The sequence below is a fragment of the Cariama cristata genome, unplaced genomic scaffold, assembly GCF_000690535.1.
Source record: "Cariama cristata isolate BGI_N322 unplaced genomic scaffold, ASM69053v1 scaffold26816, whole genome shotgun sequence".
Taxonomy (NCBI): Eukaryota; Metazoa; Chordata; class Aves; order Cariamiformes; family Cariamidae; genus Cariama; species Cariama cristata.
The window spans coordinates 5,136-22,997 of NW_009623204.1; the positions used below are offsets into that span (position 1 = coordinate 5,136).

Sequence of the window (17,862 nt, forward strand, 5' to 3'; positions counted from 1 at the left end):
CTGAGGGTGTTTAATATTAAATGAAAGATACGAAGTCTGGCTTAGGAGGTCTCAGAGCTGCAACTTGTTGGAAGCTGGGAGATCTTTTGAGAAAGTACCAATACATGCTTGCTCTACTCTTATACCCTACCCCAGGCATTCACTTTTGGCCCCTGACAGAGAGTAGTGACTGCAGAGGTCTGCAGTGTGACCCATTAAAGCCAAGTCTTATGTTCCTTCCCAGGAAGCATCTTTATCTCCAGGTTGTTGGTTTCAGTCAGTTAGAAGACAGGAATAGAAAGCTGCCAGGCTGGGTGTAACTGAAACAGCCAGAACTTGATGCTCTGTGGAAAGATGCTGCAGGATGCCCAAGTAGGCTGCTGGAAAAACTTCTTCTAATTGAATGTTGACATCAGACTCAATGTAAAGATATCCATTTGACTAGAATAATCTTGTTTTCTTTCAAGTATAACTCAACTTTATCATCCTATTCCTTTTCTTTTTGACATATTTGTGTGGTTTTGGGGGCACTGCTGTCTTATGGATAAGTAACCTCCACATCAAGGAGCTGAAATACCCTATTCTTGGATGACCCCTGTGATTAGTGGTCTTAAAATTTTTCTACCAATTTAGATGTCAGTATCATCCTTGTGATGAGGATATCAAACTTGCATAGCAGTCACTGAACAGTTGAGAACAGTTAGAAGTGGAGAAGAGCCTGTTGTTTAGAAGTGCCTATTCAAAGAGCCAGCTATTTTGATGTTATTAATCATTTTTATATGCCATGACCTTCTATAAGTTTTGATGTATAGCTGATTAAATACTGACAACTGAGCCTACCCACTGTTACTGTGTGTGGGTTTTTAATTTATTTATATTGTCTTAGTGCTTCTCTGATTCTGGAGCCAAACCATCTCCCTGAAAAATTTAGTGTAGAAGGAGATGCCCTAAAATCTGCCAATTCTGCACCACCCCAAAAGTTCAGCAAGCTGGTCAACTATACCAAGGGACTAGCATGGGGATAAGGAGGGGACCAACCCACTATCTTTTCCTGATCTGGAGGTCAATAACATCACCTTCACAGCATCGCCTGAGATTTTGTTGTGCCTTAGGATCATAAGCAAAAGGTAGCTTGTTAGCTCTGGAATGAGACCATAGGCATTAGCCAGTACTTCATGGTATACAAGCAGTGATTTGTCATTTAAAGATGTTAAGACTTTGACCTGCAAACATTTCTTGTCAGTGATATTTTCACTGTCCTCGCTGCAGCGTATGTTCATTTAGCTAACTGTACTGAGATTTGGATGTCGGTTAAGTTAGGCTTTTCACTCATAAGCCCTGGCAAATCGTATCATAGTGATTTAGGAGCTTTCTGTCCTCAGATTGCTGCTGCTTCCATTCTGGAGTCATCCCTTCAGTAGCAGAGGTTGCAGAATGGACTGTGTACCTGCTCATTAGCAGTCACGACTCACAATGCAGGGCAGTAACATAAACAGAAATCAGTGGCAGAAGATGTTCTGAGTTCTGAGCTACCGTGACCAGGAAACGAAAATCCCGCCTCTTCATTTATCTACTGGGGATAACTGTCATCAGAGGAGTGGGGAATAGAGCCTGGGGTAATAAACTCTTCAGTTGCCCTAGGGTAAATGGTTCTCTCTTCTTCCTAAACAGTGGGAGAATCCATACACCAAGAGAAGGTATTTCTCCAAAGCCATTGGGTAGCAAAGAAACAGTTTACCTTTGGATGTAGGATTAGGTAGATAGTTTCTTGGATTAGTGGCACTATCTTATAAATAGGAGGTGGATAAGTGGTTGGTCATTGAAAGCGAATAGTTAGTTTCTCCTGAAATGCTGTTAATCATTGCTGAGTTCTTAGCTAGTTTAGGCTATGGACAGTACATGTCCAAAACCTGCAGGTATTAAATTACCATTGCTGACTTTCAATTTGATGCCCTGGCTTTAGATAGAAGGTAAGTTGTTACCCTAAGTTAGTTGATAGCTGAATATCCTGAGCCACGAGCAGTACATAATAATCTGCACGGGTCATTGGAAAATAATTACATTAGTTAATGAATACTAAGGTTAATTAATTACCAATTAATTGCTACAGGTTATAGATAGCTAGTTGCCTATAGCGGCGGTGAATCAGTTACTAGGGGGAAAGAGATATGTTACAAAAAGGGTTGTTAGCTACACTGGTTATAGGCACTTGATGATTTCTTTATGAAAAGAATAGCCCTTAATATCAGCAAAGCAATAGCAAAGCCAACTGTGAAAGTTCTTACAGTGCTAGTATACTGTTCAAACATGTGTGCACCATTACTGAAGTCTGGGGGCTGACTTACCAGGAACCATTCCTGCAAGAGTTGAGGTTGGGTAGCTGCCTTGTCCAGTTGGGGGAACATGGGGTGGGTAGCCAGGCAAGGTAGTGCTTGCCATATCACGACCTGGAAAGGGAAAGAATCAGGACAGGTGGTCAACAGGGATAAGCTCTTTCGATATTGATTTGATATCACCTTTTGTCCCACTGTCACATGACTAGCAGCTTGCTAGGCAAGTGCTGTGCAGCCTTCTCTTATGTAAATGCTGTCCATCCACTGAAAATTTTGGGGAAAGATTGTGGCACTTTTGATCTCACACTGTAAGGATGGATGTTAAAACCTAGCTCAAAAGAATTTGTCTTGTTTTATGGTAGATTTTGGATCTATTTTAACAAACTAAAAATGGCCCTGAGCTGCACAGAGAATGGCAGCATATTCAGTGTCAGAGTAGCTGAGAACCTGTCTATATGCAGTGGATGCAGTTCCAAAACTGTGGTGATCTTCCTTTAGGGCATGATCAATGTCCAAGGCATTGGAAAATGATCCAAGTTTTCTGTGCCTGTCTCTTTTCCCACCTCTGCCATTCACCTGCTGATGATTTTAGGCAGGTGACTTCACCTCTCTGTGCTTCTTTTTATGCTGCAAACTCTTTGGTGCAAGGGCATGCTTTTAGTACATTTGCACAGTGCTTAGCATGAGATCAATACTGGTTGGACTCCTTCCATGTGCTAGTGTAATATATATATATAATAATAGGATCATGCAAATTAGTTTGAGTCCCACTTCATTTTTATCACAGGTACAAGTTTTTGTTAGTAATACTTAAAGTTGTGATATCTTTTCTCCACCAAAGAAGTAGAGAGGGGTGTGGGCTGGATGGCTGATTGTAGTTTATTTTTCATCTCTTAGGAAGTGCAGCTGGAGGCTTCTTGGTTGATGCCAGAGGCATTTCCTCATTTGGACTGGTTAGCCTGAAAATGGGCCAGCCAGAAGGGCATTTGCTGTTAGTGCTTATTGCATTTAAATGAACTAAAATTATCTCAGAAGCTGCTGGGAGTTTCAAGCCAAAACCAAAAAAAAAAAAAAAAAGCTAAATAAATTAAGATAATCTTTCCCCCACAGCTGCTAGGAGATTTACAGCTCAACCTCCAACACTGCCTGCTGAGATCTCAGCCTGTTCCAGGCATCCAAAGCCTTTCACATGGCCTAGGTGAACTGTTGCTCACCAAGAAGCTTGTGCCATTTGTTGTTCCTTTGTTAAATTTTGTCCCTCCTGTCTCTGTTCTAACTGGAGGGCTGGAGTCTCATTCTCCTATAGAAGCGACAGGTTAAGTATGGCCCATTAATGCCACTGGAGTCATTGGAACTATGCTGGGATATGCCAATGAAAGAAGAATAGAGTTGGTTTAGTTCTACTAGTGGCAGAACGATAATGGATAAAGCAGGCCCTGGGACAAGCACAAACCTTAGCTGGGGAATCAGAAATAAATAACAGTTACACAGCAAAGTAAACACTAATCAACATGGAGCATTAACCTGAAGGAAGGAAGTTTCTCTGGGATGAGGTAGGCTAAACCAGTGTCATTGCTTTCATAGGTCTTGACTAAAGATTACTGAGGTGATTTGCTCAAGAAAAAAGAAATGCAAGTTCATTCTTTCTCCCTGAAGGTTCCTGATCAGTGGCTGATGTTCCTAGCTTATCTCCTCTTAGATAATGGCACAGAACTACCAGACAACAGCAGAGCCATTTTCCAGCCACTCCCCAATATTGATAAAAATAAATATATAATGCCTTAGGGATTTATATTCTACACTCTTCTACTCTTTTATCACCATCATTCCTTTAGTGATTTGTAGCTGTGTGTTAAGCTGTATGATTAACACCTAGGTGTAGTTCTTTTTTTTTCTCACATCCTTTTAAAGCAAGAAAGTTTTATGCTTAAAATTCATGTTGTTTTGGTTTCATTTATTAACTAGCCTGAGAAATAACAACAGGTGATGAGTGAGAAAACAATGTCACTGAAAAGTTAGAGAGAACATTATGTAGCAGGAGGCAAAATTAATTCATTTTGACACTTCTGTTCCAATGGGAACACATACACACACTCTGCTACTTGATCTATGCATATATGCCTCTGTGTTTTTATTCAGACATGAGCGCACAGAGGCTGATGTTCAAAACTCAGTGTGGAAAATTTGTTGGGAAGTGATCATCTATCAAAATCCCAATCTTGAAACACAAGATAACAAACAAGTACAGTATCAGCAGCATGAATAAGAGTACCACAGAGAGACTCTTAAAATGCTGTTACATACAAGCAGGCCCCTTCCGTTACCTCCTCTCATGACCAACAGTCAGACAGGATTATTAAATTCTTGTACTCCAGGGCTATGGCAAAGCTGGCACCTATCCTGCTCAGAGCATGCTTCCAACTCCAGCCATTCTCCCTTCTCCAAGAGCCTTCTGACTGAGGAACAGCACCTTCATCACTGTGACATTGTTGGACCTTTTGAACACTTTCTCCCATGTCTAATTCTCCATAAGGCTCCTAAGGCAGGTGCCTCTCCTGAAACACAGTGCCTTCTAGGCTAGAGGGTGGTCATATATGGCTGCATCCTCAGAGAACTATATTGTTGGAGAGAGTCTGTCGGGAGACGCCTTTGCTTAGGAATTGCCCAGAGCTCAGAGGCTCTCCTTGGCTGCAGTGAGGTTGGACCAAGATACTGTTATGAACAGAAAGTCTTCTCTGCTGTTACTTGCTGCTTGCCTACAGGGAGGTTTAGAAATGCAAATCTCACCTGACAAGACAAAGGGAGGATGTTAGGTCAAAACAGAAAAATAATACAGGAACATGAAGGAGGCAGAGGTAAGATGTGTTTCTGGAGCATTAGGAACTGTGGTCTGCACTAGACTTTGTCTGTTCTGAAAAAGCCCAGATTACATTCTTTGACAGTGGAGTGACAATAACCTCAGAGGTCACCTAAAATGATACCCACTATTTCATCCAAGCCATCCCTGAGCTTCTGCAGCAATGTTGCTTCAGTTACCTTGCGCAGGATTTTCCCCTAGTACCTACCTGAAACTTGTTCTTCCTCCCCATCCTCCTCACCAGCCTGCTGCTCCTAAGTGCTGTCATCTTCTGCAATCTATTTCTTCACTTCCGTCCTTCCCTTAAAGGCCACCTACCTCAGGTCTGTATTCCTTTGGCTGTGAGACATTATAGTCCCTCACCCACCCTTCCTGGTCTTGACATTCAGACATGATGCTCTGATTCTTAATTAGTTGGTCTGCTGTGTGAACACACCAGCTCACATTGATGCTCCCAAACCAGGTGATTCAAATATTGCTCACAACATAGCTATGGCGGTGCTCACCAACTGCCTATGTATGTATCTGACTTAGTAGTTTGTACAACCCATGCTACACAACCCTGTCAGTCCTAGAGCTGGCTAGGTTATTCAAGCTGCTAGCATCTACCTTAGGCTAACACACAGTGCCCTCACTGGGCCTACAGCACTCAGGGGCATTCTGCCTATTGAGGCAACACAGGATTTTCCTGTGCGAGTGTTTCTATACTAAGTGCCAGACCCCTTCAACTGGGACACCCAGTCACTTCTAGGTAGTTACAGCTTCTTTTCCAATTGTGTTCTAAAAAAATGAAGGACAGGCATTTTTGTCACTCTCCATGGAGCTGAGAACACATGCTGCATACACAGAACTGGAACATGGTTGCTCTGGTTCCCACTTGCACTCAAAGAGCTTGCAGCATTTACTGGTCTCCCCATCAGACGAAACTGAACCCCTTGCCTGCAGCATCCCCACTGAGTTTGTGGCCAAGGCCAGTTACCTGCTATCAGAGGCTGGCTGCTGGACTGCCCAAAGTGGGCACCATGATGAAGGAAGGCACTGTAGCAAGGCGTGGACGCATCGTCTGAAAGGGCCATGTGGAAGGGCTGAAGATCAGCCTGCCCAGAGCCGACCGGCGTGGTGGGGGTGAAAGGGGTGAGAGAGGCTCCATGAGGCTCTTGCTTTATACTGAGGGGAGAGGAGAGGTTTTCTGTGGTAGGGTAAGGGATGGACACAGACAGACAAAGGGAACAGGGGGAGGAAGAGGAGGGTGGGGAAGGGAGGAGAGGAAGAACAAAATGGGTAAATGAAAATGGAGTGGTTAAAATCTACAGGGAAATTAATTTAAAAACAAAAATAAAAATAAAAAGGTTAGGAGTAGATCAGAGGAGCCAATGCTGAGACAACAGCAGTAAATGCACCCGGGGGCTAGGCTCTGACTGCAGGGATGCCTCTGCAGGGGCAGCAGGAGGTGAGGAGAATGGAGTGCAGTGGCAGATGGGAGGAGTGGGATGCAGGAAAAGGAGAGGTGAGGGAGGGAACATGCAGGAGAGGGAGGACAGGTAGAAGCATAGGGTTGGGAAGGAGAAGAATGCTCTGAAGCTTCTGTGCTCCCTTTCCTGCTGCTTTCTCTTGCTGGCCAAGGGCGCACGAAGATGCTATGCTTACGCAGTTTGGCCCAGGGAATTATACCACTTTGTCTCTTCAAACCCAAGGTAATCTTCCCCAGGAGAGCAGTGCTGTTACGAGCATCTATTAAACAGGATGCTCGGTGGAATGGCCAAAGCTTCTCAAGCCAAACTCTGTAAAAGCTTTGACAAAAAAGGTATAGCTGAAGTTTGAGGTGGTTAAAATAAAAATGGCACTGTGCAATTAATAGGTGGATAGACAGATAGATCAATCAATTGGTCTTGTTCACAGTGGCACACTTGCAGCTTTAACCATAAAAGCAGTCAGTACTGACTCCCTTAACAGAGAGCTATAATGGAGTACAGGAAATGTGGGGGATTTATGAAAAGTCTCATTCTTATTGTTGTTTGCATTGTACCTCCATTTCTGATGTGCAGATTTGCATAGGCACAATAGATACAGCTTTGCAACTGCTCCTAACTTGGCTGCCAAGTAAGAGGTTTGGGAGTTGGAGAACTCTGTGACCTGAAGCATGGTTACTCCAGAACACCCACTGTTGTTGGGTCAGCAGTAATAGAGTGCTGTACTTGAACACCTGAAAGTGAAGTATGGATGATGTGATCAGATCCAATCCAAATCATCTAGCAAACCATCCACCCTCAGGTACACAAATTAAAGCCAATAAATGAAAGCCATCTCTCTGCCGTGATGGCAAGTGTTGCCAATGGCCTATGAAATAAGTTAGTTCTGGTGGTTTTGATTTATACAGAGAAATATAAACGTGACATATAATTAGGCCATAAATCTGACTTCATTAATGTAGAACTGGCTTAATTAACGCTAGGCACCTTATTGCGAGGCTGCAATGCTCACCTAAACAATAAAGGGCTGGGCAGTTTCTATCTGTGAATGCTGTTTATCCTGAGGCATTTGTTTCCTAAAGGTTTGCTACCTGGCAAAATGATAGTTTGCCATCTGTGTTCTCCTCCAAGTACCTCTAACCTGGATGGCCAGCAAAGGTCTCTGATCACTGAGACTCCAGTGCGGCAAAGACATATGTTCATGGTTCAGTTGATTGGGAAGGATCAGTCCTGTCCAAAAGATGTACAGTTCATCTTTATTTAGTTTACTTACGTGAAGTCTCTGGTATGTTAAGTGAGGATTGTAATTTCTTCTCCCTTTTTGCTATAGGAAGCTCTGTTTGGCAAGGACCTTTTGTGGAGGGTATAGGGAATAGAAGCTCGAGTATCGGGTTCTTGTTGCACAGTTAATTAAAGTCAGCAGAGTAGGCAGCACATCAGCACCCAGCTTCTGCTTTTTACAACTACATACTATCCTGCAATCCTACCAGTGAGGCTTCACGTGCCAGTGCGTGTCTCTGTAGATGGACAACCCCCAAAGCTATTTTTCTCCTGCATCCTCTGTCATCAGATGGCAAGGAGTGTACAGATTTACCTTCGGGCCAGACAGGCAGTCACCACCAGCACTGTGGGAGTGCTGAAGCCTTTATTCAAATAATGTTGATACTAGATAATTTGGATGAATAGATCTGTCTGCAGGCAGAGGGCCAAAAGTTCCCCTGGCTTTCAGGGTCTGCAAGTGAAGTGATATTTTTCAAGGAAGCCATTTGACAGTCATACCTAAATAATCTAGGGACATTTTGGTCCTGAGCATTTTCCAGGCTCCTTTTTCAGCTCTCCGTATTGTGCAAGAGAGCGCAGGTGTGGGGAGCTGCTGGGGAGGAAAGGGCAGAGAAGAAGATGTACAGGGGAAGCGTGGGTGGGCAGAAGCAAGAGGTGCTATGGGCAGAGGTTAATCCTGTTTGCACAGCCCCCAGGCACATTGGGTTTCCTAGTCCCTCCCCTGCTTTATTTCTCTTTTAAAGCATGGAATTTTCAGCTATAATCCTTCCTAAACCGCAGCATTTTTCAGGCGCTCTGTGTAAGTGAAACCATAATCTCTGGTAAAACAGACCGCTTAAGCTGCTGTAGCATTAGGCCAATCTGATCCAGCCCCTGGATTTTCACTCTGCCCAGCCACCACGGAGAGGATTTCAGCCTGAAAGACCATCTAAAGCCCTTGCAATGGTAACAACAGTGCTAGGCCTTGCCTTGCAAAGCTGAGAAGGGTTAAAGGACCAGGAGCTATTTGTCCCGGTGTTGTGAGGTTGTTAAAGCCCCTGTCAGACTCACAGCAGAGATGAGCCCAGCCCTCTCTTGAACACATCAAGGCTTATGAAGAAAAATTCCTTGCACTGTCCAGAGGCAGCACCACTTACTCAGTGCGAGGGGATAAAGAAGTCAACAGTAACATGGCGAAGAGCCTGGGACACAATAATGCTAAACACTCTTCTCTCTGAGAGTAGTCGAGAGGAGGCGAGGATAAGGTCAGACAGCGAATGACTGCACAACCAAAACTCAGACTTTTATGTGTCTATTTATCTGTCTTTCCCTCTATGCTCTGCAACTGCAAAGACATAACTTATATCCCATGTGTCCTTACTGGTGGATGGCATTTACCAATTTTTACTCCTTTGTTGTCTAACTCTCCCCTGACTAAAAGCACCTGACTTCTGTCTCCGATATAACTCCTGCCAGTGCTATGCTGGAATAATTGCCCCAGCAGTGAATTATAGCTCCAAGGTGTGTCAGTGTAGATGAGATCAATTGATTGATCTATCTATCCACCTGTGAATGGCACAGTCCCATTTTTCATTTTAACCACCTCAAACTTCAGCTGCACCTTTTTTGTTCTCACTTCTGATTTTCTCCATTCCTTAATTCTTTCATATTCATAATGGAGAACGTGCCCCTTCCTATCCCAAGTCCTGCTAGTGCAAGCAAGCCAGCAAGCTGTGGAGCAGTGCTGTACTGGCTTGTCTGTGTCTTACTGAGGGGGGGTGTCCCTCCAGTAAGGCTGTATCAGGGAACCCCAAGGTGTCTGTCAGTGTCTTATTCCTAAGGCTGGAATACCGACCTGTAATCGAATGGGGGGTGGAATGAGTTTGCAACCCCTTTCCAAAGCAGCAGAAAGCTATTCCTGTCCCAGACTCCTTTTTTCTTCTAAATGGCAAACAATATCCTTGTTTTAAAGGGATAAAAAAAATACCACCCAATGTCATGGTGGGGGAAATCTGAAAGGGTCAGCAGAGTGGGGATATAGCTGGAAACATAGCAGAGGACTACGCATTTTGTGCATCTCCTACTCCTCTCTTTCTGACTGTACTTGCTGAGTTATAGCTGTTTTTCTTCCTTTCTAACCCTCTCCTCTGTTATTCTGGCGGAGAGCTAGAACTGGTGATATCTGGCCTAAATTCCCCCTGCGAATGAAGGGATTTTGGCCAGACAGGGTGAGAGGAAGATTCACAGCTTTGAGTTCCTACAGAGACTCGTCTCAGCTTTTATCGTGCTCTCTGCTGCTGAAGGGAAGGGAAGCAGGGGGGTTTGCAGGACGAGATAAGCTGCTTGTTTTTCATTGCTGGCTTCCTGGAGGATAAGCTACCTGCATCCAGTGCTCCTTTTCCTTTCAGTAAACAAAGAATATCAAGATGGCACATCCCTGCATAAGGGATGGCTTGTACACACCCACTTAACAACACTGCTCACCATCTTGACAATGTTTAGCGTTCTTTATCTTTTCCTGGGGTCTCTATCAAATATCTGTATGACCCCAGTGCCTCACTCTTTAGAACACATATCCTTACAGCATCCCTTAGGGATCACTGTTCTATCTGTGAGGGACTGAGCCCAGAGAAGATGTGCCCAAGTTCATGTAGGAACCCTGTGCCAAAGCTGAATCTTCTCTCAGATGTTTTGAATCCTATGCTTGTACCCACCATTGAAACACCTTTTTCTGTATTTGCGTTCTCCATTCCTTAGAAGAGTTTCATTGTGGCAAACAGAATGGGACTGGGTCCTCAGCATTTGTAAACTGGTGAGTTACACTACAGCCAGTGGAGTCACGTCATTTTATCCCATGTGAGAATCTTGCCTCAAATTCTATAACTCATGCAAAGGACCAAACTGGACTGACACAGCGTATCTTTCACTTTTGCTTTCTGTCATGTCAGAAGAACTACTTTTTCTTTCATTTCTTAGTTTTCTAGCTTTTCTTTTGCAAGAGCATTATGCAAGTTGCACTGAAGATAGAGATCATCCTATTTTTTTTTCTCTTCTCTGTTATTGAAACAGACCTTTGCTAGAACAGCTGAAAAGTGTGCGTCAACTAATCTGCTTCTCATTGTACCTTTCTTGTGTTCTCTTTGATTTCGCTCTGACTGGAGAATAAGCCTTGCATGTTCAGATTTATTTTCTGTTTCTGCACAGATCCATCCATGTTCTTAGCCCATTACTTGTGGGTTGTTGAAATACATGTTTAAAGAAACAACCTTGGATTTCTTTCCCCGAGAGTCAAAACTGTTGTGACATCACTGATGTCAAGTTTTGAAATCTATTTGCCCCATTTTTTATAAAACTGAATTTTATATATCTCGATTTTGTGTCTGATCTAATTAACTGCTGCTCTCCAAGTAAACTGACCTGCTAACTCTGTATGTTACTTTGGAGAGAAAAAGTTTTACAGTTCTCGTACAGAATAAAACATGGAGCTTCCAGTAGACCTGTGATCTGTACTTACTCTTTGAAGTTCATTGAGTACTGTTAGTGTTAATCACTTGAGAACTCCACTGAAGTCAACTTCATGTGACTGCAAGTACATTTGTTTGCAGATGGAGCTGATGAAGGAAGATGTGCTTTAAAGTCTTGTGGAGGGAAAAAGATGTGCAACTTGTGCACTTGGCAAACAGAGTTCAGTGGAGTTCATATTGTTGTCCCCTTTCCTGAGTCCCAGCCCATCAGGTTAGACAATTACTTCTTGCCTTAAAGTGTGGCATATGCTTATTCCTTGGTGGGTTGGAACCTGAATGTTACCTCTTAAACAAGATGATTTTGAAATACATGCTGGGAAATGTAATTAGAACACATTAGTTTTTCACACCGTCCTCATTATAGGTATCTCCAACGTTTCATCACAATGATTTTCTACTGATCATAAGATAGGATAGATCTTCCTGGGTAGTCCACAGCAATCATAAAGCTACAAAGAAGGGCCAAATATTGCCGTAAGCTCTCCATTTCTCTGAAAGATTGCAGTGAGCAATTTCAATTGTACAAGCAGCTGGCCTGGTTAAATCCAGTACAGCTGATGGAGATCAAAAGTTATTAACACCTGCTGACAGGTGTTACTTAATTCAGATATAAAGCACAGTCTTTAGTGACAGTGGGCAAGTATCTACATCACAAAAATTTTCATCATAGCCATACTTACTGGATCCTTCATTTAGCCTCAAAAGAAAAGGCAAAACCTGAATTTTTGGGAGGTGATATAATTACTTTCTCTAAAAACATCCCTTTTTGTCCGTCAGCACAGAAAGTGGCAGTCTGCAATGCTGTCCCCTTGCTGAGGGAAATCAGACTGGGAATGCCAATTCACTGCTTTTGTCATTACATTACATTATTGTCATTCACTGCTATTGTTCACTTAAATGCTAATTTAAGGAAGGTGAAGACATTATTTCTTTTGGGCCCATCCATTTCTGAGTTCCTCACTTCAATATGCTTTTCAAGCCCACAAGCTGCCTTCTTCAGCATTGTAAAGTTACTGTCAGTGAAACTTCCATTGTATGCATGGAAATAGTTTATGGGATTCCTTCCCCCCACCCCACCCTATTGTCATGTGTTCCAGGGATCATTCATCTGACCATCTATCACCCTTAGCCATTTGGTCCTGGAGAAGAGAAGTAACACCTTTTGCCTTTCCAAATTCCTTGACTAGATAAGAAGATGTTATCTCTTCTTAGGGATGGGAAACAACTGATGAAATTTGGAGGTCCTGTGGACTTCTACTTTTGCCAGTTCCCCACCTTAAGTAGAGGAGAGGCTTGTTCACAGAAAATACGTTCTTCATTTTGATGAGGGAGGATGGTAACAACCTTGTAGCGGCCACATGTATGATTATTATATTCCATTTTCAGGCCATTGGGGCATCCAGAGATGTGCCCAACAGGCTGCTTGACTGCCAGTGGCTTTAGCCGTGATGCTGTGCCGCAGAGTGCGGGTCTGTGTCTGTAGGATTTGCCATCACCAAAAGCCAATTTGGGGCCCCTAGCAGTTTGTTAAAGAGGTTTTCTCAAGTCAGCTCAGTCAAGCCCTGGGCAGAGCCACTGCTCACTGGTGTCAGAGGCTGAAGTAGATTGAAGCAAGACAGGAAATTTTCACCAGTACAAACAAGGAAAAGGGAAAGGAAATGCTCCCCCTCTCAGTGTAATGATATAAGTACAACTGAATGTAATGGTCAGTTTTAATTATGATTTAAAACAGCAAGCTGGATCAACTTGTTTTACATTTGCACTATAAGACTGTTTTCTAAAAGGCTGAATTTTATGGGTGGTAACAAATATTTTGACAAATACAAAATTTACACTAAATGTAGTTATTTCAATTTTTGCTAAGTAGATGAACTGCATCTGTGCACATTTATTTAAGCAATTATGTTGTTTAATATAATTTGTCTTTACATATTATTATATGAGAAAATAGTGAATGATGAGTCCATATTATTATTTTATTAGATTATTAACTTTTTACTTGTGATCTGTGTCAAGTTATATTTAGATGGAAATTAGAATTAAATTAAAACCAGTATTTGTAATTATTCATGCTAATTAAATAAAATGACCACAAGTTCCCTGACTTCCTAAGTATACTAGAACAGAAAAAGCAAGATTTTCTAAGCACGTTTGGCATTTAAAATGACTTATTAAATGAAGGAAAGGATATATAAGGAGGAATTTGAACTGACTTCAGAACCCAATTTTAGAACTAGTAGATCTCATCCTTTTACACCAAGCTTAGTTTACTCACTGACAGAGGAAAACAAATGTTCCTGCTTTTTCAAATCATAGTTTGTTTCTTAGTTTTGAATGATGTGGCTATTGAACTGAACAAAATTCTCTTCAGTTCACTCACTAAGCTGAAACGAAGGAAATTATATCTTTTCAGCTTGCAGGAGCCTAAAGTTCTGAAAAAAATGTTTATCATTTCAGAAAAACTTTGGATCCAGGTGTCTAGCCAGTGCTTTCTCCGTGCTTAGCATCACAACTTTCTTTAAAACTTTCATAGAAATCAGATGTTGTTTAAGTACTATTTTTGTATGTCTTTCAGTCATAGCAAGTAGCTTTTATGTCAGTAATTCTGAATTTTTTTTGCATACATTCATGTATGAATTAAAAAAATTAACTTAAACTGGAAAAAAATCTGATCTCATGCCAGAGAGCGGAGGTCTGGAGGAAAGTGAGATCGATGGGGTTTGTGCTTTTTTGGTGCCTTTGACACATTGTGAGTTGTCATCAGGATTTCTCACCGTGGACGATGCTTGTTGCTTTAGGGAAAAATTTATTTCCCAGAGAAAGGGAAACATTTTCTATACAGGACATGGTAGCTGTTTTGGTGGGTGGTGATGATTTTAAAAGTTACCTATTCCTGTTAATAGGTGCTAACCATAGCACAGAAGCACTCAGAAACTTCCTCACAGGAAGAGAAGGGGACACATACTCCCATTTCAGTCAACGCTAGAAATTCCTGAAGTGCTTTTTTTGCCCTGTTTTTCTTGGGCTTGTCTTTTACCTTTACTTTTCTTTGTCGATCTCACTGATTGTAGTGGGCTGGCAAACAAGGTCTATTTAGTTAAAACTACCAGGATTCAATTAAGGGAAGTTTTTCTTTACCTTTGCTGTAATTTTACGATCCATCTAGCAGGTAAATCCTCCCTTTTAGTAGTCTGTTAAAAAGCAAGTTTCAGGCCATATATGAAAAGTCCATTGTGTTTTATTTCCCATAGTGCTGCCTCTCTGTTGGGTAACTTCTGGGCTAGATAATTGAGTTGGAAAGGACTCTGCTCCCAAACTATTAATCTAAGTCCCCAGAACTCAGAACCTGAAGACACCTCACGTCTTTCATGCATGCCTATTCCAAAAGATGTTATTTCTGATGGTGCTTAAAGAAGGATCTTAACCTTTGTTCTCAAAGGATTCAAGGCTTCTGTGAACAACCTCGTGCTTTTAAAGTACTCCTGTTGCTAGTGCCAAAATCCTGAGGTTCTCCTCCACTCACCTCTTGGGTGTTAGCTACTGAGTACCTTCCAAACCCAAAGATATGTGGAAACTACTGAATAAAAGAAAGCTATTGATGTTTTCTGTGTTTACTTAGCCCTGTACAGATTTATACTCGTCTGCCTTGGCTGTTTGCCTTCAATAGAAATAACTGAAGTAGAACATCTCTGAACAACAGAATTCTTGTTTTGGTGTTCAACTGCATGTACTCGCCTTATCTCAATATGTTCAAGCTTGGATCTTTGCTTCTAGGAAATCTGATAGGTGTCCAAAGATACTGTGCAAGAAACTGTCAGGGATCTACACCGATCTAGCTATGATGGCCATGCAACATCAAGGCAAGATGTAGCTGGCCCATTGGCCTCTGTGTGAAGGAAGAGGTGAGGTGTTGTTCTCAGGCAGATTTTAAGAGGTTTGTCTCTGTGATACTTCACAAGGAAGTTGAAAATTTCTGCATTGTCTGTTCTATATGAAGGACGGCAGGAGCATGTTTCCTAGCCTAGCGCCCAGCTAGCCCCTGCGTGTCAGCTCGTTCATGGAAGTTCCTTGCAGATACTTAATGGGGAGAAATAAGGGTGACCTGTCTGCTCCATAGTAAACAAATTTGTTTACTTGCTTTAGGAGATGTGAGTAATAAATGGACCAAGATGTATTAGACAGAATATAATATTTGTCTGAAAGGGAGTGTTTGATACTGGCAGTACTAGGCAAGGCTGTGCTGTATGTAACTGTGGTGCTAAGCTGTGTCTTTGAATAGTTGCCCAGGACTTTGGGGAAGGCCTTCCTGCACGCTGGGGAGGTGGCTGCCTGTTTTGCAGCATTTCTAGCTCTTCAATTCTTGGAAGCTCACAGACAGATAAAGGGACTTCAACAACATCTGTACTTAACTATCTCACTACTTTCCAAGATCTTAGGTAGTTACATATTGTTGAGGTTTTGATGGCTTTTGGAGGGCTGTATTCTCGGAACAGCATGAGCTGAGAGAGCTTGCTGAGGAAAGCTAGTCATGAGCCAGAGAGAGAATGACTTTCTCTGAAGTCTTCAGAAAGGGCAAGAGTCTAGTGCCAGACAGCTTTGGTTTGGAAAGAGCTAGTGATACTATTTTCTGTCTGGGAAGACTGAACTGGGGAGACTTCCTTGTAGACTGAAGCTAAATCTTACATCCTGAAGTGACTGCACACAGAGTTTGTACCCTGCACAGGTGAGTTTGTTTCACATTTGTTTCAGATATCACCTGCGTTCACAGACTGCCCTGGGACAAGAGCAAAGAGGCATTTCAAAGATGACACTATAGCAGCAAAACAGGCAGCCAGCACTTCAGTACTCACTATTACTCCAATATCCCTTCTTGGGAGAGGGATCTGGGTGCTACCAAAGAAATCTGCATGCTCCCAGCCTCTTCCTTAATTTCCTGGCCAGGGTATATCCCAAGGCAGCACTGAGTTCCTCACCTCTCTGGTCCTTCCTGAAAGCATTGCCCAGCCCCATAGCAAACATATAATGAATCATTCATCTTTAATAGATTATGCAAATTGAGGACATCAGATCAATGAAGATCAATAACTGCAACCATTTAATTGCCAGCAAAAACATTTTAAGAATGAGCATTATCTGAAGTCCTTTCTTAGGTAATGGCACTATTAATCCAAACATTGGATCCTGGCCTGAGTGTAGAGGAAAAATTCTCTGCTTCTCTTCCCCTTCTGCCTTTCAGGGTGTTGAGGGTTTTTTTTTCCCTTTTCATTTCCTGTTTCTGAGTTTCCCCATCATCACCACCAGTGAACAGCTCCCAGTGCTAATAGTTCTGCTTTTGTTACTCTGTGCTGATTGAAATGTCGCATACAGATTGAGATGTTAGTGCTAAGTTGCCACCTGGGAATGTCAAGCTGGGTCTGAAATGAACTTTTCTCACTCTTGGATCCAGATGGATCAGATGAGGATGTTCTCGAGCTGAGCTGGGAGTGCTGCAAGGAACAGAGTAGGGATGGCATGGAGGGGTGGGGGCGTGGACATGAAGAAGATTTTCTGCCTCAACCCACAGCCTCTTCTGTGAGGCCAAATCTGTCTGCTGCTGTCCCATTGTAAGAGTCATGTCCAAAGCTTGTGCAGTGTCCTAGCCTTCAGGAATTCTGCTCTCATATTAACAGGCTAGAATGCACCATTTTCACTTAGGCAGAAGGACTAAAAAGAATTATTTTAATGGCCTCTTTCAATCTTAAACTCTGATTTTAGGCACCTCACCTTTACATCCAGCTGCGGGGATCCACCTTCCATGAAGGAAGGACAGTACTGCTCTCCTACTGGCTTTGCCCCTCAAAGAGAGGAAAGTATTTCCTGTAAGAGATGTAGATCTGCTCAATGGTAGATGGACACCAGCTGAGTTTTGTCTTGCATATGCAAATACAAAGAAAGGTGGCACAATTTTGCCACAGCTGAGCTGTTTTTTCTGGTTGCCCAAGTCTGATAGCAGTAAAAGCCATGAAAGAAGTCTGGGCATGTCACACTTTCTAGACACTTCCTAAATACACAGTTCGCTTCCCCATGGTTCTCCATGACATTTTGATGACCTCACACTGGATCTTTTCTGTATTTGGGGTAACTGTCGCTAGTCCTGCCCTGTCACAAAGTTCATGCTAGCCAAAATTTGCATGCAACAATATGCCTTTGCTCAGTGTTTTCTGAACAAGCAATGACTGCCTGCCTCAGCCACAAGCTGCTTTGACCTCAGGGGCTATTAGCTGGGGCTTCTGCAAGAAAAAGTTGAGATACAAACTCCAGTGCTTTTGATTCTGTGCCATCAGAGGACAGTTTTTTTGGCCAAGAGGCAACAGCTCCTTCCCTTGCTAACAGGACTTACACCTCTTTGTCATGAGTTATTTCTCAACATATACCACGAGGTTTCTAGAGGGGCCACAGTG

General features: G+C 42.6%; 1 protein-coding gene across 1 annotated transcript in view; it reads right to left on the reverse strand.

The window, feature by feature from the left end:
* PAX5 (paired box 5) overlaps nucleotides 1-17,862 on the reverse strand; it is a gene marked incomplete at both ends in the record, with an annotated part of 48,899 nt that overhangs the window by 3,771 nt on the left and 27,266 nt on the right. Inside the window, 2 exons of the mRNA XM_009702651.1 lie at nucleotides 2,325-2,426; nucleotides 6,149-6,358. Of these exons, the coding sequence (XP_009700953.1) occupies nucleotides 2,325-2,426; nucleotides 6,149-6,358 (312 nt within the window). The remainder of the gene's footprint in view (nucleotides 1-2,324; nucleotides 2,427-6,148; nucleotides 6,359-17,862) is intronic.